This window comes from Micropterus salmoides, unplaced genomic scaffold (assembly GCF_014851395.1).
Source record: "Micropterus salmoides isolate LMB-PRFRI ecotype aquatic unplaced genomic scaffold, ASM1485139v1 Ms_hic_scaffold_21, whole genome shotgun sequence".
Taxonomy (NCBI): Eukaryota; Metazoa; Chordata; class Actinopteri; order Centrarchiformes; family Centrarchidae; genus Micropterus; species Micropterus salmoides.
The window spans coordinates 10,051,368-10,073,801 of record NW_024041262.1 but is presented as its reverse complement, the minus strand read 5'-3'; the positions used below and the strand labels follow the sequence as shown (position 1 = coordinate 10,073,801).

Here is a 22,434-nt window from a genome sequence, read left to right as displayed (position 1 = left end):
AGCTTCATCAAAGGTGCGTTTAAACAACAACAAACAGCAAATCCCGAACACCCATCACACACTGTATTGAACAGGTGAAATAGAAAATGAGATGTGGTTTAACAAGCAGCCAGCCTACGGTTTAGAGGTATCGACTGACCAGCTAGCTTAACGTTAGCCCCAGGGACTGCACAGAACACTCTAGGAACCCTGTTATCACAGTGAAGCCTCTGGCTTCACACTCCCTTCAGTGCTGAAGTAAACCCATCTGATTCCTGAATGTAGGCTTTACAGTGGTGAACGTTAGCAATCCAGCTAAGAACTCCCAGCCTGAAATCAACACAATTACGTAGCACACGAGTGAACGAGCATGAACCAAGCTCATAACAACCCTCCATCAAACTACCGGTATAAGGCAACAATCAAGCTGATGCCCAAATTATCTAAGTAACAGAGTGTTATTGAGATTCATAACAGTGCGGTAATTACCAAAATCAAATTAAAAACAGTAATCACTTTACTGTAATGTGTCACTAAGTAATGTGTTCCTGCATGACTGGATGTTCTATAACTGAAAAGTGGCCATTGTGGCCTCAAGTGCAAAAATGAAATAATGCAAAATGCTAAAACATAGTATAAGAGTAGCACAAGTAAGAAAAGTCAGAGAGATATGAACCTAAATTTAGCCCATATTAGCCACCATTGGCTACTGATCATACTAAGCAAATGCTGTGTAATGAGTGTAGTGAATTGACCAAGGTTGCAAGTTCAGATTTTTTAGAGAATGAATGTGCTATTTCTTCTTTCATAAGTTGCCTAGTCTCACTTTAAATTTATTTTGTATACCTGTGTGTATTTCAGGGGTTAACAGAGTTCAGAGGCTACTGTGTGTTTGTGGAACTCAAAAGCGATTGGATGCATCAACTAAATCAGCTCCTGTCTGTCCCATTTTCCCAATCAGTCTCACTTTGGATACTGCAGCAGCCCTCCAGATATTTCCTCTGGCTGGCGATCAATAGTGGGATTGAATGATTGAAGACTAGTAATCCAATTTACTTTTTTACCCTCATTTGACCACAATCTATTCGGAGGCCCTAGATTGTTTTCCCTTGCTTTCCTTAATTTAAAGTGGGCTAACTGACAAATAGAGACAGAAGGTATTAGTGTCTTCGGGCCTGATTGTGATCACTGGCCACAGAGTACATCTACGCTTGGTTTGAATTTGTCATTGTACACAGACTCTGCTTTTCAGTGGTAGAGTAGTATCCATTTATGTGAATGCTGTTACAAATCAGCTGGCTTTCCACCGTATTTACCTTGGCACAGCATCCATTGCTCTGAGATGCACTGGACGCTGTAGGCACTCCTTTGAATTCAATCCTCTTTGAAAGTCTGTGGCACAGAACCGAACAGGGCCCTGACTCTATTATGTTCAACAAACAAGCAGCAAATATGAGCCCTGCCGAGAACCATTTCAAACCTATTTTTGGGTGATTGCTAGTTGTGTATATCTGGCTGATGGAGAACAAGGAGCTCTGAATCCATTGAAAGAGTTCGGAGACCATCGGCTAGACCTTTGTCTTGCAGCCTGGACCATTTGGGATTCAAAAGAAGACCCTGAACTTGTCCATCCTTGTTCTACACAGACCATAATACCTTGGTGGCTCATAGCAAACCATCTGAACCACCTTTCTTAATACCCTGTATTCATCCTTTGCCTTTTAGTGTTCAAGTTGCGTCTTGTCAGTGAAGAGCCGTCGGTGGAAGGAAATGAAATGCGGTGGGAGGCCTGAGAGAAAGCCTTTTACCGGTTTAAGATCGGCCACAGGTATTAAGCGGCCCAACAAAGCTCCGGCAAAAAGCCCAGGCAGGCAGGTGGGAGCTCAGACAACAGGGAATCAGATAGGGGGAAATCACTGAGATACACTGAGGCCCAGTAATCTGGGGAAAACAGAAAATTGAGGCTTTAATTTTTGCTTTCTGTTCAGAGGAAAATTAGCATTGCAGTGTGTTGCCATTTGATCAGAATAAAAAATCAGGAAATACTGATTCTGATTTCATCTTTTGCTTTTTCCCTTCATGTTGACATTCCCATCATCATATCTATCTCAGCTTCATCTGACTCTTTTCTGAGTCTGCACATTTAATCCCACCTCTATCCCCTCCCTCAAACCATTCTGTACCTCACATAGTTCAGAGGTTTTTCTTTTCATTTTTTCTTTTTTCTTTTTACTGGGAAACCGCAGGCAGGTGTTAGGAAACAAACCCTCTGCCTTTTTCTGCTCCTCTGGTGTTTCAAGCTCATCATCAGTCTAATGCAATCACAGCCGGCCACCTGCCCTGGCCACCGCAAAACCACCACCTATTACAACAGAGCTTTTGTCTTTTACGCACAAAGACACAGAGCTTTTGTTTTTAGAGGGACTGGGGATGGAAAAGTGGAATGTAGGAATGAGAGGTGGGAGGGGAGGTAAAGAGACAGAAACTGATTCCAGTGCAGGTTTGTGCGGCCTTTATGCTGAACTAAATGGGATTATTAAAACACATACATTATGAGCACAGCTTATTCACCAGAGTTTCATTTCAAAGCTCTTTTACATTTTGCTGTTGTCATGTGAAAACCCCATCTTATGTTTTAAATTCAAGTGAAGGATTATATGTTTTTTATAGGTTTAGACAGTCCAACCCCCTCCAGCATATGAAACCATTTCAAAGAGAAAATATCTGTTGTCATGCTGAGAAATTAACATTTTATACACTTTAACGTTTCACCTGACAGATGACGAGTCCTGTGGGTTAAGAGGATAAAGCCAAGGCGTGTTCCTGAGTGTATTGATCTATTAACAGTTCAATATCTAACATAAAGGCAAGGGGCTTTAGTCACTGCAGTCTTGAGGGAAATAAGACGTCCTTTGAATGGCAAAAACACAGACGGCAGAGGTCTTGCATGCGTTGTCCATTTGATAGTGTTAGCAGAGATGGAGTCTGATCTATGTATGTGTTTTATGAGGCAATAATAATTCAAGGTTTGTCGTATTTTACTCCAACTGATCATATCCTCCACCGCCTATGTTGCAGTAGATATCATAAAGGATCATCCTGTAGTAGTATAGAACCACAAAAACAATACAATTATGAATGCACAAAGGACAGACATAAAGGCATGCATGTTTCATGGCTCATATCACGCGGCATTGAAGTACTTTGGAGTACAGTAAGTCCCATTCCCTGAATGGTTTAAAATTTTAATACACTTGCCATCCCTTATGCATTTGCATGGTGAGACTATTTCTGCAATAGAAAAAAATCTGTTTGCTCTTCAGGTTGAGAAATGGATGAGGGTCAGACTTTATCTTTACAATTTTGCCCGACATTCTATAAGGAAAGTTGAGGAGAAACAGCCCTTCTTTCTCTCACTTCCCCGTTCAATAAAGCTCCCATTCAGGGGAGGAAAACAGTGGACGCGCCTTTTCTTTTTACCCTGAGGGGAAAGTACCTCACATTGAGGCTATCACTGAAAGGTCAAGCCTCTCCAAATCCCATGGAAACTCCATTCAGGATACACACTTCCCGTGCCATACTGGGCTCTGTCCAGCTATCCTCTCTGTTACAATAACATTTCAACAACCCGGCAGGGGGATATGAGCTCCAAAGGTGTAGAGAATGTCAGAACAACGCTTTGACCTTTTGATTGTCGTGAATATAGATGGGCATCTAACACTCGGTTGATGTCAGAAATGCAACCTGTGTCTTTTGTATTTATAGTGCCCTTTAGCTCTGTGGCTGCTCTGTGTGCGTCTTCCTTTAAAACACGCCATTTTAACATTTAAGCATAGTTATATAGCCTTTAAAAAATAGGATAACAAAGTGCCCTACAAAACAAAAAGAGCAACAGCAATAGAAACAAAATGTAATTGGAACTATGAAACAAACATCCACCAACACTGAAGCCTTCTCCATCTTTTTCATTCAAATTGAAATTAATACCAGATTTGGATCAACTAACCAATTGTTTATTTCACCAATTTGCTCTGGGGGTGGCAGTGGCATTGGCAATGTCAGTTGGTCGGTCCAACCCTTTGGTCCAGACTGAAATATCTCAACTATTGTGCTATTGGATGGATTGCCATTACATTTTGTACCAATATCCATGGTCCCCACAGGATGCCTAGTAATGACTTTGGTGATCCTCTGCCTTTTTATCTTGCACCAACCATGAGGTTGACATTTCTTTTTTAGTTTTAGTGAAATGTCTGGACAACTGTGGAATATGCTGCTATGACATTCATGTTCCCCTCAGGATAAACAGTAATAACTTGTCTGATCCCCTGACTTTTCCTCTACCACCCTCATCAGGTCAATTTGTTTGTAGCTTTATTTTTTCATTAGTGCTAAGTAGCGAATGTTTGCATACTAACACGTTGAGCGATGGTTATCATGGTAGACATCCCTGCTATGCCCTGCCAAACAGCATTGTCGTTTTGAGCATGTTAGCATGCTGATGTCAGCATGTAACTCCAAAATACCGCTGTGCCGAGTGAGTACAGCCTCACAGATCTCCTACCATCGTTGTAGACTCTTGCTGACAGACAGGCAGAACCAACCGGTAAATATAGAACCTATTTGGAAGAGACTACAGAAGAGACACCGACAACATGGCCATGGTTGGCTAGCAAAAAACTGTGTTTACACATTTGCAAATACATGTTCACACCTACACACTGCAGTTATTCACACTCAGAACCAAAGGCTTGCAATACACATTCTAAGGGTTGCAGTATACTCGAAAATAAGAATTTTGCACAATGTGTTGTCCAACCCCATCAGAAATCTGATGTGTAAGACATCTGATTGAAGGTTGGTTGAAAGGCAGGGAGACGTGACGAAATTTGGGAAAGAAAGTTACAGACACTGCCTCTACAATTGCAAAGTTGGCATGGTGTGCGGGGTAGGGGGTTTCCAAAGCTATTTCACCATCTGACAAGCAGTTGTGATGGAGTATACTGGCAGCTCTACACCTGATTGTAAGACTGGGGTCAGATTAGTACCTAAATCCCTCCCCACTTACTGTACACACCACTCGTCTAGTGGCCTTCTGAATAACGGTAACAAAGAAGGTAATTCTCCCTTTACTTACATGCTAGAATTTCCTGCAACAAGGCACTCTAACACTAAGTTTATCTTGATACAACTGCAAGCCAGCAAGTAAAATGTTGGCAGTAAAACAGACCCTTGAGTGAATGGTGCATTGTTGTTCAATTCATCATTGATCAGTGGCCATTTGGTTGAACAGATGTACAAAACTATCATAAAAGGGGCAACAATATAAAAGTTGTTTAAGTGTTTTTGTATGGCTTTATGACCCAGAAGCACAATAACTTGCTGAAACAATATCCTACAAATACATTTTATCCATTGAAATAACTCTAACTGCAGTTTTGTGGCTTTGTGGAAGCTTTGTGGTTCCACGCTGTGTATGAGTCTAAAGCCAGACTTGTACATCCACAAGAAAAACAAAGACAAGTGCCTCTTTTACTGTGTCACCATGACCGGTTATCCTCCTACACAGTCATCCGCAAGTGAGTACACACACACACACACACACACACACACACACACACACACACACACACACACACACACACAACACACTGAGAAGCCAAGGCAGTGTAGCCAAGTACAGCCCACTACCTCTGTGTTTATGCAGACATTTTGTGTGGTTCTGGCTGACAGGAGTGGGACTTTGTTGACACGCCAGGGGATGAGCGAAAGGAAGAGGAAAGCAGGTTTGTGATAATATGAGGAAAAAGAAGGAATAAGAATATAATGAGAGGAGAGCAGAGCAGAGGAGAGGAGAGGAGAGGATCCTCATGACAGGTCTACAGTTGGGAGTGTTTTGAAAAGAGATGAAGCAAAAGATGAAGAGGTGGAGACATCCTAAGAAGAGGGAGGCATGAGTTGCAAAGTCAGCAGTCAGGAGACAGGTGTGTGTGTGCGTGTATGTGTGTGTGTGTACATGTGCATTGTCAACTATGAGTATCCCGGATGGAATAGGTTCATACATCATTCTCCTAATGGCGTTGGCCCTGACTCAACTCTTTGAGATACCTCTTTTTCTCTCTCATTATTACTTAACAACTTCAGGATCTGTCCCCATTTAGCTCTATTTTAGCTCAGCTGTCATAACTGTTAAGATTTTCCTGCGAGCGATTCCTCCACTCCCACTGCATTTAGCAACCCAAACATGTCTCAGCCGAGCAGACCAATGGATTAATAGTGAGATTTCAGTATTTTCAAGCCATCAGGATGTTATTATCCTTTTCAGGTCCCAACATGAGGTTTTGTTCTTGCGGCACACCCTCTACTTGTGAAAGCGGTCTGGACTAAACCCATAAAATGTTCTAATATAAATGTTGATTTTGTGAGATGATATCTGTAAGAAGGGTCATGTAAAAGTGTAGAGAGAGCAAAAATTTGTTTAGCAAAAGGAGCATGTCACACGATAAGAATGTTTTTTACTGAAATGGTGGTTACAGTGATTAATTCTAAAATATTGCATGAAATTGAATATGTGGGCATGTGGAAAAACAGCGCTGAGAATAAAAGGTACAGAGGAAGAGGTGCCATAGCCTTAAACTTTAAATTAAATTTTAAATTAAACTGAGAAAATTGGGGTGCAACTACAGACTGTTTTCATTATTGATTCATCTGTATGTATAAAATATTGTTTAAAAATGTGAAAAATGGCCATTACATCTTCAAATAACTTGTTTTGTCCAACCAGCTGTTGAAACCCCTGAAGGTATTCAGTTTACGACAATATAAAACTGAGAAAGGCAGCAAATCCTTACATTTTAGAAGCTGGAATCAGGGACTGTATGGTATTTTTGCTGAATAAAAAATAAAAGCATAAAAGCTTAATTGTCAAATTTGTATTCAGTGCTAACTTAAAACACTTGGATTTTGTGTTTTGGTATAACAGCAACTGAAATTTTGGGAGACACGCTTATTTCTGTTATAAAATGGGCTCAGGAGCGAAGGGAAAGAGAGAGGAGAAAGCTACAAATACAAGACGGTTAGCTTAGCTTTAAAAAAGATGGTTAGCTGAGCTTAAATAAATATATTAGCTTAGCTCAAGGCATAAAGATTAAATTCAGACTACTTAATTCATGCCTTAAGGGGAAATTTGAGGCAAGCAAATTTTCAAAGACAAATGCACACAGAATGTATTCACACAGATAAAATGATTGATGGTTGATGAATAACTGATTGGTCAAACAAACAAGATGTAACTTACTGGTAGGCGGATTGTGCTTTCTTTGGATAGAGGCAGTCTAGTCTTTATGCTAAACCAAGCTAATCATGATGGTAGCATCATATTTACCATACAGACATGATCCGTCAGTCAATCTTCTCATTTAACTCTCAGCAAGAAAGCAAATAAACATATTTCCGTAAATTTTGAATTACTCCTTTAAAAAGCTTTGGCCTCCTGATGATACAGCATCATTTCAAAGGTGAGTCTACAGGTCAGGGAGAATCTCAGGCAATCAGAGTAAAAGTTGATAAGCAAATTGACCACAGATGACTGTTATTTGTCGTGGATTGAGAAGGGTGCTGAGGGTCACTGCTATATGTGGACCTGAGCAGTGAGCGCAATGCTGGAGAGGCCTGCTGGTGGTCGACAGAGCCACACTCTAAAATAAACACATGCTGCAATGATCCAAACAGGAACACTCATCCATCCAAGCCAGCCTTCATTAAAGTGGTTTGCCCAACCTCTAATTATAGGATTATAGGGCAGCCAGCAGGACAAACACAGCAAAGGCCTCTGGTTGGATGCAGCTGCCCCAAAACACACTGATCACTGTACCTAGTGACCCAGGTATCCACCCACAGGCATACACACACACTCTTGTTCAAACCCCAAACACTCATTTACCCAGTGCTTTCTCTCCCTCTCTGCAAGACGTTGTACACACTTCTCAGAGTTTGAACTAACACACTAACACACACAAGCCAAACCAGACATATACCTGGGTAAGTATAGTGCTGACCGTGTGCCTCCCAAACAGACTTAAAAATAACCCCAAGGTGGAGCAGCAAGGAGAGTCAGTCCTGTCTGATAGCAGGGGGAGGCAGACAGGGTCAGGAGAACTCTTCTCAATAACATCTTATTATAGCCACAGACAGTCTGGGCTTTTAAGATGTTTAAGAGATGACCCTGGGGAGCCTGTATCACCACTTAAGAGTCCTGATTCGAGGTGGAACAAGCATCCTTTCCTTTCTTTTCCACTTTCTAGATATTTGGTATAATGTGGGCAACTTTAGATTACATCATTCTTTTTGGTCCTTCATTCATTTCCTCTGGGTTTAGATGAGGAAATCAGTTTCCTGGTTGCTGATATGACTGAAATGAGGAAGTCATACCCTTAGGAACTGTACCCACAATTTTAATTTGCCTGGGTTTTCAGCCACACTAGTGCCAAGCCCTAGGAATGGCAGTGTCGTTTGGTCAGCCAAACCACAATTTTCTAACAACTGTTGCATGAATTGAAGTTTTGTTCAGACTTTTATGGTTCCCAGAGGATGAATCCTAATAACTTTTCCTCTAGCGCCATGAACAGGACAACATTTTTACTTATACCGTGAAATATCTCTGTCTATTTGATGGATTGGCACAACATTTTTAGACATTCATGGTTCTCAGAGGATGAATCCTACTACTTTGTCGGTCTCATGACTTTTCCCATAGCGCTACCATGAGGTTGACATTTTTGGTTTTAAGTAAAATATCTCAACAACTATTGGCTGGTTTCCATGAAATGCTAACATGCCAAACTAAGATGGTAAACATGGTAAACATGATACCTAAGTACAGCCCTATAGAGCTGATAGCTTGGCTATGCTGTATGACTGACTTTTAGCCGTGTTGATAGTGAGTTTCTTCATGTCACGTTTGCACCCTGCCAGAAAATATATTAAGAGGAAACAACTGATTTCTAGACATTTCATTTTTTTTCACTGTTTGTTTGTTTTTACATTTAATTTATAGTATATACTTTTTTGTGTGAAGTTGTGCTCCACTTACTGGCATAAAAATATAGGCTGCAGGTAGCTTTAGTCATCAACTCACTGATTGTGATTTTACTAATGAGAACAAAACAGCCCACTTAAATGTTTTGTTTTTTTTCATTATTATTTATGAAGGAATACAGTGTATATTTTGTAGATACACTAATACTGGTGTAGAGCTACTGATCTCTAAAGCACTGCCAACATGTGTTTTTTTAAGCCCTCGGGCATCATCTTGACTAACAATGAATTCTCTATGAACATTACATTTCTTCTAAATGAGATTCCAATTATTTTTATCAACAACTTCTATCCTTCTGTAAGTAAGAACAATGTAATGATCACAAAGAGAACACACATCTCTCTCACTCGTCCGTAATATGCAATCAAGCAGAATGTCAACTTTGCTTTGTGCTGACACCCACAATTGATAATTGTGTAAACAAAAGGCGCATCATTCATTCAAACATTATAAGGAAATAGATGAAAAGGGATAACAAAAGAATACAAACAGTATCAAGAACAGCCATGCAGTGAAAACAAAATAAGAGCCACTTTGGGTGAGAACCATTCAGAAAGTCTGATGATTTCAAACTGTCACCAGGTCACCTGTGATTACTGTTGCTTTTACAGAAGTGATTATCATTCAGTTTAAACATGTCTGTGTTTACACATCTGGCTTCTGAACTGAGCAACTGTAAATATAGGTGAGGAGAGCCTGAAAGAGGAGAAGTAGGAGGGTCGAGGAGACGAAGGAGCAGCGAGAGCGAGGCGTGAGGCTTATTGGGGCCAACAGAGGGCATTGTTATCTGTAATATCCATTCAAATGTGCCGTATCAGATGCAGTGAGTGCGGCGCTGTTCAGGGATGGAAATTAGTCTTGTTCCCCACTCAGCTGTGGTCACGCCAAGGGCAAATTCAGACAAATGAATTTACTCAGACAATACATATGGAACGCTGGCGATACAGAGGGATGCATGAAGTAAACAATGGAGGGATGTAAAGCAGAGAGGTCCATGCCTCCAGTCCAACCCGCCGTCAGTTTTTTTTTCTTACAATAATAAACAACTGTCAGCATTTTATTTCCATGCAGCTTCAGGGTGACTTTCACATTTCATTTTAACTAAATGTACCTTTTAAAAGCCTTTTAATGTACAATTTGCCGAATGCTGCCATGGTTACACCTGCTGCAGAAATCATATGATAATTGTAACCATCCATCCCACAGCTGAACCTAAAGTGATAACAAAAAAAAAACTAAAACAAAAAAAACATGCTTTTTGTGGTGTCTTGTCTATAATTTGATACAAACCTGCTTTTTACGACATTCTCTTGTGCTGCTGTATCAAATTGAATTCTCCCCTCTGGGAGATCAATAAAGATCCATGTTATCATATCTTAAACAAGAAGTTAAAGTGAGACATAATCCAGCAAGGGACCTTTTCAAAAGTCTTTAGAAGTTAAGAAATGCTGAATGCAACCAAACCTGTTTAGTCAGCCATGAGGTCACCACTAAAGATTAAGAAAAATCAAGCAAAAACAGCAACAAGAAAAAAGTTAGGGTATTTTGATATATAAAACTGTCATTCCTTTTTAAATAAAGGTATCTTATGATATGGAATATCAGCAAACTAAATGAAAACGTTTTTTCATTTTTCATTTTGAATTGAATCACCACTTGCCTGAATCTATTTGGCATTTGTACAGTAGCAAACCTCACCTTTCAGTGTGAGAGTGCAGATAGGGAACATGGATAGTGTTATCTTGCTATCCACTTTGCTATCTCACTGAGAGACACTGTGAAGTGTAGAGGACATAAATCTTGTGTATTTACGACCTGTGCTGTAGTCAGCTATCTGTTAGGATACCCTGCCCTCTTCCTCCTCCTCCTGATCTTGTCTGTACAAGGTCTGGGTGCTTTTAATACTGTTGTCACATGGGATATCGGAGGATGGCGTTTCTCACTCAGCCTGTTATGTCAGAGATTTTGATCAGAGGGAGCTCTGTAGAAAAAGGCTTGGCCATAGAAAATATTAATGTCCCTTTTCAAAGGCTGAAATGGGACACCAGAAAACTCCAGAGTTGCATCCGTTTGTCTGTGGATTTGTTGTTTTCTCGCATTGTGCTTTGTCATGATAGTTTGCATTTCTTCCCAGCAATGGAGTGAGATCATTAATTTGGAGTTGTAAATTGTCATCTCACAACAGTCCACTTCCATTACCAGATCTGAAGCACTAATGTCATTTGACAGCACATAAAATTAGAGGAAAAAAAACGGAAACGTGTTGACGTGTCAGCCCAACAGCGAGAGAGCGAGAACATCAAGCAGTCCCGTGGATTCCTCAAGAAAAGCTCAGCTACAATTGCACAAGACAGCCCTTGTGAGGAACCACTGACCCAATGACTGCTGTGATCCATGTCTGACTGACATCAATACACATTCATCTCTGCTTGTTTCACCTCAGGCTAGTAGGCCACAGGCTACAGTGGCTGGCGTGAGATCTGGACAGGCAACAAGCATCACTTTGTCTTCCACACTCGCGCTATCACTGACATCAAACACCAGAGGAGGCGATCTGATGGACCTTTCGCTTTGTTGGGAATTAGTCACTGTTAAAGGGCCCCAAAATGTCAGTGGTCAGTGTACCTTGTATGCAGCCTACACTCCCTGTTACACAGTAATTTCAATACTTCCTTGAGGAGAAATATAACAATCATTTCTCTGTCAAACACGATAGACAATAGACAATGCAGTGATTTGCTGAATCTATTGTTAGTCGCTTGACACCTGATGCTTCTTTCTGGAACAAACCAATCAGCTGTATCTCACACACACACACACACACACACACACACACACACACACAATTTGAGCTTCAGATTAGCAGATCTTTATGCTGCTGTTTTAATTTTGTCTCTATATCAGCTTCATTAACATTCACAACTAATGTTTTGTTCCACTGGGTAAATCCCCCCATAGAGCCTATCTTAAGCCATCTCCACTCTTCTCTCTTATGAATCTATTCTGTGTTATTACAACAGCCCCCCCCCCCCCCCCCCCACACACACACACACACACACCCCCCACCCCATGGCCTCTTTTTAATTATAAACTAATCTAGGGAGGTAATCACAGACAGCATGATCAGTTACTCATGCATATATGCCACACTATGAAATGCAAGCTGTTTATTACCCTGCCTCTTTACGGCCACTGGGATGCATGGATGCAGCCATAATGCTGTGCCAATTAGCTGTAAATTAGAAACATTAGTGCACTGACTGCATGGAGATTTGGTAGCCTATAAATGCTCCACGTGTTATATATAGGTTAGAGGTCAGAGCAGCAGAAAAGCCTAAAGTCGATTTATTTCTCGCATGCATACGTCACTTTTTCCTTTAGAAATGTGCTTTGTGGTTTTCATGTCATGCAGCCTTTCAGCATTATTGAAGATGTGATTGCGGTTGAGTGGCAGCAGTGCAGGATGGAAGTGGATCCTCAGACTGATGAGCGGTCTAACAGGCCTGTCTAATGTATCATCGATGGATTGACTGCCGTCTCCGAGGAGACATTTCATAGGGATTCCAGCAGATGAATTTCAGGGGGAATAGCCCGCTCTGCCGCTGCTTATGAGCCCGACTGAATATTGCCCTGTGAAAAGACGCCCTCTTCTTGCGCAGCCGGGATGTGCAGGGAAGATTTATTGAAATACAGACGAGCAGTTTATGCTTCTCTCTCTCTCTCTCTCTCTCTCTCTCTTAGCCAATCTGCGCACAGTGACGCTGCGCAAAGGCTGGATCTAGTATTGGCTTCATCATCATATTTAACACACCCACCCGGATTCACACACGCTACAAGAGGTGCATTCTCTTATCCTATTCCCTTACTCCTGGAGGTTGCCCGGCCCCTGCGGGAGGATTCCTGTCTCCTGTTACCTGTGCAATTCATTGCGTAGGCTCGCCTCGGGTGATTAGTGACTCGACGTGACAGAATTACGCACCCTGGATCGCTTGGGTGGATGAGAGCGCACACGTCGACTACTTTTCGGGGACTTTCCCTCAAAGCATTTAAATGTGAAGTGCTGCCTACATTTTTTTCCCAGGGCCGAAGTCCCAGCGGGTCCACGTCTGCTCTTCCCCGGATAGAGGCTGGATGGTGAGACCGATGCGCGCCCTCGAACATCTTGGAAACGCACGTTTAACGGATCGTTTCCCCCGCGTGTCACAGCTTCTTTTGGATCCTACTCACTTGTCGGCTTCTATGTATTCTCCCTCAAATATATGGTGGTAGACAGGAGAGGGGAGAAAGGCAGTGTGAAGAGGATGTGGCTTGCGCAAATCAACCGCTGGTCTGAACCGACTCGACCTGTTTTACCTGGACGCTTGCGGATGATTTTGCACTTCTGAAATCTCGCCTGGACCCCCGCGCTGATAAAGCAGAGACTCTGATGCTGAATATACAAAGGCTGAACACTGAATCCTTTACTCAAGACGGCAAGTGAAGATGGGTCCTACGTGTTTAATGTATATTTCGTTAGATTGGCGTCCAGTCTAATAAACATCATCAGCGATGTAGTCAGCTTGTTCATCTGCGTGCTGATCATTTGCAGTAAATACTCACATCTGCTCAAAAGGGAGACCATGAAGATGATCCTTCTGCGCAAATTCCGGTTCTTGATCCTCATGGTGTTCCTCATTGCATGCTCGATGCACATAATGATAGACTTGTTACCAAAGCTGGAGAGGCACAGCAACAGCGGCTGCTCATGCTCCCACACGCCGAGCGAGGAGCCCCAGAGCTGGGGGAAGCAGGGCTGGCCTAACAAGCACACCCTGCGGATCCTCCAGGACTTCAGCAACGAGCCCAGCTCAAATGTTTCCTCCCACTCCCTGGAAAGGATCCCGGTTACAGGCGACAAAAGACAGGCTCTCAGGAGGCTTGAGCATCACGAGCAACGCGGTGACAGGAAGAGACAGTTCATCCAGGACGCCACGGTGACCAAGAACATGCCGGTTAAGGGTTCAAGGTTGTCGGCTCTCTATGACCACCCCTTATATAAAAGATCCGTGCCGCCTCTGACAGACGAGGACACGCTGTTCAACGTCAACACGGACATCAGATTTGACCCCAAAGCAGCAGAGGATCAGGCATGGTAAAGTGTTTGCTCATAAAGACAGTTGTGTGGGTAAACCTGAAGCAAAGCACAATCAAATCTAATGCAACAAAAGCTAAAAATAAACATTTCAGAATTTGTCTAAAGATCAAAACATCACATGGAAGGGCTTAGAGTTTAGTGTGCACATAATAATAATAATCATTAATCACATTATTGTAATTCTGCATGTGTGCTCCTCAGCTGTTGCACACCTGTCACTCTGTTCGTAAGAACCTCACAATCCTCTGTCTGCTTTTCAACTTATCCCCCTCCTCTTCCTCTCCTCGCCCAGGAATACTGAAGGCAACGTGGACGAGTTCAGCCCAACAGGGGAGCTGACGGCCGACTCCTACCCGAACTGGCTCCGCTTCCACATTGGGATTAATCGATACGAGCTGTACTCCAGACACAACCCGGTCATTGATGCTCTCCTGAAAGACTTGGTCACCCAGAGGATCACCAGCGTCGGTGAGTCATAAAGAAACAGGGGGGTGGCAGCAACAGCAGCTAGCAGGAGGGCTTCTGTGCGCAGATGGAGGGTCAGAATTGCACTTTACTCTGAAAACACAGTTTGCACTTCTTTTAGGCTTCACAAGTCATCATAACATACATTTTTAGAGGTTTTAGCATAGTCAAATTCGTGCTCATATTGGTGCCTGTTAGCCATATGACACCAGCTGGAGGTTAAATAGTTTACCCACCTTTCTAGTTTCAAAGCCACATCATTGGTTGGCGGCCTATAATAAACAAGCTACTAGTGATTCTTGATTAAGGACTCTTTGACAGGCCACTTCTCTACTGATTGACATCGATATTGGCTTCTCATGGATTTAACCCGTGCCATTTTGGCTGTCCAATCGTGAGGTGACTGTGTGCGTGCGGAGTTCAGTTTAAAGACTATATGAGAAACTGTGTCAGCAGTGGTGCCAGATTTGACTGATTCCAAGTAGCCCAATCAGAATGATGGTGGTGTGTGTGTGTGTGTGTGTGTGTGTGTGTGTGTGTGTTCAGACAACCTTGCCTTTAGACAACAGTAAACACTCGATCTTTATAACAATGTTACATACTTATAATGGACATTATAAGGGGCTGGACTATTATTATTCCTACAGGAAATCTGCCTTCCCATGCCAGTAAATAACCAAACCTTTGCGCATAGCTGCAGTCCAACTGGCATTGGGGCTCAAAGTCCTGATGGTTTCAAAGTATGAAACTTTGACAATTCATAACAAATCATTGGTACATGCTAGCACTTTGCAACTTTCACCATAATATAGGCCCAGTTGAGCAGAAATGTTCAGATGCCTTGAGCTGAAAGGAATTATGATGTCCATAACACTGTTTTTCTCAAAAACTGTAAAATGAAGTAAACCTATCTTCTTGCACATTATTTGCTCAACTGACACCAAATTTGCCACACTGCATCTTCGGGCTGCCCTCCAGCCAGGTCTTTGAATGATCAAAAATTTAGCCCACAGTGCATCAAAATGTTTTACTGTGAACAGCTACTGCTAATTCTCGCCAAATAAATCTCCAGTGTTTATGGCAAAAACAATTGCAAAATTTTGATGTCAAATATCTGAATTTTAAAATATCTGAATTTAATGGACTACACACATTCTTAGAATTTTGTCTTAAAAACTGAATCTTTGACAGTAGTTTGAAATCTGCCATTGCGTCCAACCCTGGTGATTGTTTAAGTCATGTGTGTGCAGCCATCTATGGCTTCTCACTTGGCAGGTACTTCAACAAGATCATGACTTGCACTTGATGTCTAAGGTTGGTTGTGTGTTCAGGATAATGCAGAATAAACACTCCAATGCCTACTCAGGCATTGTGCTGTGTGGTTTAGAGACGCATGACTTCAGGGTTTAATGATAACTTTGGTCTGGACAGTTCTGCTGATGGACCCACCTGTATTTATCATTTGTCTTGCTCTTCTTGTTTTGTTTTTTTCATCTTCCTTCTCTTCCTCTTCTTCCTCAAAATGTCTGGCCCCGACTCACTGCTGGGGCTGCAGCAGCTATAATTGGGTTTTTTCTTCTGTTCTGGAAAGGAATTTGGCCCTTCAGATCTTCCCTGATTTGTGAAAAAAAGAAAATACAGCATTCAGAAGACGCACCTCTGGTCTTCTGTTTTATTAGTTTACTAGTATTCAGTCACTGTGTGCCGTGGCTATACAACTGATTGCCCTGTCAGTCTCATTCGTAATATCTGGAAAAGAGAAGCTGCTGACGTGACTGCACCTCTATTTATATGTTTTCAAACAAAACATACAGGTAAGAAGTGTCAGTGGTAACACTAGGCCAAAGGGAAATGTTTGCCTTTAATGGAACTGGTTCTGACAGTGAAGAGTTAGAGGAAGTGACGAAGCATGTGCACGTTGCTGCCACAGGCTCTGACGACGGTAACACACACTCAAACACACACACAAGGATGCATTGAGATGGAAGTCAGCTGCAGGCTATCGTACAACAAGCACTGGATCTGATCAGCCTTCACGCTCCTGCCTTACATAGCTGAAGGAATAATACAACGGGACAGTCTTGTCTCATGTATCCCCCACAAAGTGTCACAGTAGAGTACATCAAGCTTGAGAGAACACCTGGTATAGATACATGGGATCATACAGACGCACATCACGGTTTGATTCAAACCGAGCTCCAACGCTTTTTATTTGATCGGCAGGCGCATGGTAAATCTAGCTTTCTACAGAAAGCCGCAAAGCCTTCGCTGCAAGTGCAAGTAGATACCTGACAGAGTCGATAATCCATGCTGGGGCAGTTATATGGAATCTATTTCTGCATTTTTTTTTTCTTTTTGGGGGAGTTGTGTTTCTTTTTGGCACAGTCCGGCTCCCACATTCCAAGAGTGCTTGTCGACTCAAGGTCGCCCATCTTGCGCTCGTTGTTAAAAGTGATTGCAGATTTCAGGTCCATCTGCCAATGAGAAAACTGTAACTGGCCTAAAGTGAAGATTAAACGCTTATCTGGGAGTAGGATTAGCTGTTTATAAACTAGCATCCCTGTCTGGTCATTAAAGGAAGAATTTCTTTATTTCTTTTCTGTCTCTCGACTCCAGATGTTCTCCAATTATCTCAGATTTTCTCCCTCTTGCTTTCTGTCTCTCAGGCTGGGTGGATAGAGGAAGCAGTTCTCAGCGTCTCTAGCCAACTAAATACATGGTGGCTCAGTAATTACAGAGCCTTAACACAGGCCTGGGGCAGAATACCAATAGATGCCAATAGCAGCCGGTTATTATGTAGACTCAAGGATAGGAGTGCTTGGATGTATTATACACTATAACCTCTCTTGAGCAGCGTTAATCAATGAAGACATAGCGTGCAAAAGCAACAGATTTGATAAATGTTATTAAAGATGATAGTGAAAGGCTGTAACTTTGACGACTGCAGTGCACAACCCAAAAAGAGACAGAGGTAAACACTGCCGCAGCATGAAGTCTCGACAAATACGGTCTGAATTAAGTGGAGGTTGAAATAATTGTATTCATGGTCCCTGTATACAGCTGTTCTGCATGTGTGAGCTCCTATAGTTAGATTTGCTTTTATTTAAAATGTCGCCGACACATGCGACTTCACAGAGCAGCAGGTGAGGTCAGACGGACATTGATCATTTTTTATCTGTAAACATTTTGCTTGTCCTCATGATTCCCATATGTAAAAATAAATGAGAACATTGATTGAGGCAAATCATTCTTTGGCAAAAGGCCACCCAAACATTGTTTTCAATCGATCAGTTGAAGAAAGAACAGACACAGTGGCTAAACTGCTCTTTTTTTTTGTTGAGAATTTCGTTGTATTCTAGCTCCACATAGTCCTCTCCACAACAGCCCAGTCCCATGAGTGCCTTTAGACTGTATTATAATATACAAAGAGCGAGAAAACATGAAGGATGAATAGAAACAGAAAGAGAGAGAGAGAGAGAGAGAGCGCGAGATGGACCCTCCAGAGAAGAATACACAGAGAAAGTAAACAGCGTCATGCGAGCACTGGCTGTCCTTCACCCCCTCACTCTGCCTTCCCATCAAATAAACACTGTGACATCAGCACTCATGCACGCACACATACACAAAAAGACTCACAAACACACGTCTATGCACATTTGCAAGCTCACACAATAATGCACTTCTCCAACATGGCAGTGGGAATTGATGTTTCAGGTTTCAGGTGTACAATGTCTCTAACAATCATATCAGTTCCAGTCAGTATTACATTACAATTGATATGAACAGAATATAGTCCTATTTTATAATGTGCATGGACTTTTGGTTAGTCTGGTTCCTGACACTGAACGATCGATAACTAAGGGAGAGCACTTTTCAGTTGAAATGAATAACATGGAGTTAATCAAAGTCATTTATTAGGAATCGTCAGCTTTAAAATGCTGTTTTATATTACTGTGCCTTTAAACATTTTCTTGTTTTAGACTGCTGGTTGGACTAAACAAGCCATTTAAAATGTCACATTGGGCTTCGGGAATGCGCTGGTCAATGTTCACTATTGTCTTTTATTTTAATCATTAGTCATTCATGTATCATGATAATTTGTTGTAGATCTGAATTAAGTCATTTTTCTTTAACTTTTTTGAGTTGAAGGCAGTTTTATTCAGTCATTGATTACAATGTTGGACGGTCAGTCCTTAGCATTCCTCAAAACTAGATTTGGTTTGGCTAGATTGAATTTTGAAGGTCAGCCTGGATAACTTGCTAACACCACTAGCTAATATCTAGCCTGTCAAATTGGCCAATTTGTTGTGTAACTAAAACTAAACTCCAGTGGGTTAAGTTGTGTCAAAGCACAAACTACTAAGCCCATTACCACAGCTCATTTCTTTTGTGTAGCAGTAAAATATTTATATTTGCCTTCAGTTAATGTATTATTAATAGCAGTATTGTCTGTTTCACTTCAACAGCAATGAAGTCTGGAGGCACTCAGCTCAAGCTCATCATGACCTTCCAGAACTACGGCCAAGCTCTCTTTAAACCCATGAAGTAAGTGCTTTTAAGTAAAAAAATGCATTTTATCTCATGTGTTTAAAATATAGTTCCCACTCGCTCTGTTGTCCCTCTGGTTAAACTGCGCTCTCCTCCTCTCCTGTTCAGTGTGTGAGCCACTCTCTTTAAGAAAAGGCAATCTGGTTTGGATCGTGGTAAAGCTTGAGTGCCATTTCTGTGTAAAACACCAACTATGCAGCTTTCTACCTCCACTGACTTCCTTTTTGCATTCCACCACCTACTCATTCTCCTCACAACATCAATCTCATTTCCTCATTCTCCTCTCTATATCAAATTGCTTTCATTTCAGCACAACCTTGATATTCGACTGAAGGCCGACATCATTCTGCAGTGTCAGAGCCAAATATTGAGTAGGCATTTCACCTTATAGGGCTGTCAGGTGGCACGGCACATCCTTTCGTGGCCATGTTGGAGGTCCTCAGCCCTCAGGCAACTCTGGCTGTGTCATGTTAGGACTGATACGTCTGATCAGTTTTCTGTGGTTTGATAATATCAAACCATCTTGTCTGCATTGTCACTGTCTTGTTGTCAGCACGTGATTTGTGGACTTACAGCTTGTAGTGGTCCTAATCAAACAGAGTCTGTACAAAATTAACAAAAATGTTGATTTGTCCATTGCTTTTGTTCATAACCAAGTATCTGCAAAATGAATGACCCGTCCTCCCAGCCTCAGCTGTATTTTGTATGTAGTGCTAATGAGCAGATGTTAGCATGCTAACACCCTAAACCAAGATAAGAAATATTAAACCTGCTAAAAATCAGCATGTTAGCATTGTCACTGTGAGTATGTTATCATGATACTGTCACCATTTAGCTCAAAGCACCACTGTGCCTTAGTGCAGCCTCACAGAGCCGCTAGCTGAAGTGTTGTGGCTTGAAACAGCAGCATTATAGAGTGGAATTTCTCCCATGTTGGTTCCTGAAATAATCATAAATACAGCTGAAAAAGATAAAAAGTACCAGTTTAACTGCTGAGGTTAAGGTATAATTTAAGGTATGTATTTCTGGCTTACTGCCCGGCTAGCTAGCTAAAGGCAGCAGCCATCACTCACCGCTAAGCCAGGGGCTACATATTTTGTCATTATTTTACCATAGCTGATTCTCTGTAATGGTGCCAGACATAATTGCTGGGAACTTTGTGATGCAACCACAAAGCCCTTGTTCCTTGCCTCATCTCCTTCTGAATACTATTCCAGTTGTGATATGTGAACATCCAACCAGTGAACTACAGCATATCATTAATGTCTCACATAAAAAGGTGAAGAGGAGCGAGTGCAACACTTTCCTTTTCCTTTTGAACCTACGCTTACCTCTGCACCCCCTGTAATGGAGCTTGGCTTAACTTGTAGAGGAGATAAATCTACCCAAAACTGCCTGACTGGTAGATACTGTGTAGTATTTGATTAATTCACATTTCCTTTATCCACACTGTCATATTTAGACGATAACAGATCCCAAGAGAAGTGCTCTTTGCCCCTAATCCCTCCTCGACTGGTGGATTTAAATGTCACCCCTCCTTTGTTATGGTGATTGTAATTTAATTGTGGGTTAATGGTTTTCTACACAGGCTGTTGTCTGGCCCCTGCACGTCAGCATGGAGAGTGGGGTTAAGCCTGTGGATGATAGGTAGCGAGGTTTTCCGTGGGAGGAAAAGCTATTCAGAGACTGTTGTAATTACTGCTTCAATCGTACCACACTAAGTCAGGCCAGACGCAACAAGCCTGAAATCATCCTGACAGGCTTGGAAGAGGAGAGATGAGAATGAGGTGAGAGGAGGGAAGGGACGGGAGAGGAGAGGTGTGGAGTGCAGGAGAGGACGGAGGAGAGGCGAGGGGGCAAGGACAAGAGCAGATACGGGGCTAAGGGAGAAAGACAGATGAGGAGACGTGGGCAGAGAGTGTTGTCAATACACGCACAGAGTCAAAATCCACTGATTATCTCGGTGCACTGCCTAGAATTTTAACCCAGACGGAAATATGAAATGACATTTTCTGAGAAAAGCATGGGGTGATGGGGTTGGATGTAAATCTGTTGCTTGACAGTTGTGGTTGTCAGAGCCGCAGTGATGTTTGATAATCCTGAAAAACGGCAAGAGTGAAAGGAGGGGCTTTTCATTCCCTCCTGCTTGAATGCACTTGACTTTAACAAAATAGGGCAACCCATGCTGGTGTGTATGTGTGCTAATTTGGACTGCAATCAAGGTCTTCACTTGATTTGCACAGTCATTCCCTCTACATACAGCATTTCCCTTGCAGAGATCACACATACACACAAGCCAATGTCCACACACATCCACTTAACACCCAACATCATCTCCTCGTTCCCAAATCTACTGGTGTGTTTCCACATGGTGCATCAAAGAGACAGAGGCTGAGAGATCAAAGACTTCTCCGGCTGTGCTCTTCGACTCGGCTCCTCTCAACTCTAATGCAAATGTGTGCCAGGCAATCAGGCAGCAGAGGCAGGCAGGCAGGCAGGCAGGCAGGCAGGCAGTGTCTGCAGCTCTGTCTGCCGTTTGTTTTTCTCTCTCGCACATTCTTTAACGAACGGAGCAGATGAAGAAACAGGCTTGCCATATCGATTGTTTAGGTATTGCCTTTTCTTCTTTTCTTTTCTCCTCAGAGAGAAAGAGAGAATAATCAGATACTATGGTAGGTGCCTCTGTTTTGTGCCAGTCAGGTAAAACACACAATAGCGTGATTTCACAACTTACGAGACAGAGATCTTCTACTGTATTGAGACACCGCAAAGTGGCATGCACTACCTGTCCACTATGACGTAACATAGATGAGTCACCTCACTGAACTCCTGTCTGCGGCCCAGTTTTCCAGACTTGGAATAAACTCACTTTTAACTAGCCTAACGTAACTTAAGCTTTGTTTTGCAGTATTTGTTAAGAGTACAGGTCTTGTGAAATCAGAGAGGCTTCATACGATGGCACTAAAAATCCCAGCTGATGCCCAGCCCTGTGGTGCCTACGTAGACAGATGAAAACATTAAAGTGGTGCTCTGTGTCACAACAACTGCATTGTAACCTGAATAAAGATGACTAAGCTCAATTATCATCTTCATCATCCTCAAATAACCCTGTATTTTCTTTTCTTTTCTTTTGTTCCTGTAAACAGTTTACGCTGTCAAGTTGGGAGCATCTACTAAACATATGTTGGTAAAAACATGTAGATTTTTCACA

General features: G+C 42.1%; 1 protein-coding gene across 1 annotated transcript in view; it reads left to right on the top strand.

The window, feature by feature from the left end:
- Positions 1-12,882: 12,882 nt before the first annotated feature.
- The window catches only part of fam20cb (FAM20C golgi associated secretory pathway kinase b), a 49,276-nt gene continuing 39,724 nt past the window's right edge, over positions 12,883-22,434 (top strand). The window contains exons 1-3 of the mRNA XM_038735345.1: positions 12,883-14,207; positions 14,503-14,678; positions 19,142-19,220. Of these exons, the coding sequence (XP_038591273.1) occupies positions 13,696-14,207; positions 14,503-14,678; positions 19,142-19,220 (767 nt within the window). The 5' untranslated portion in view covers positions 12,883-13,695. The remainder of the gene's footprint in view (positions 14,208-14,502; positions 14,679-19,141; positions 19,221-22,434) is intronic.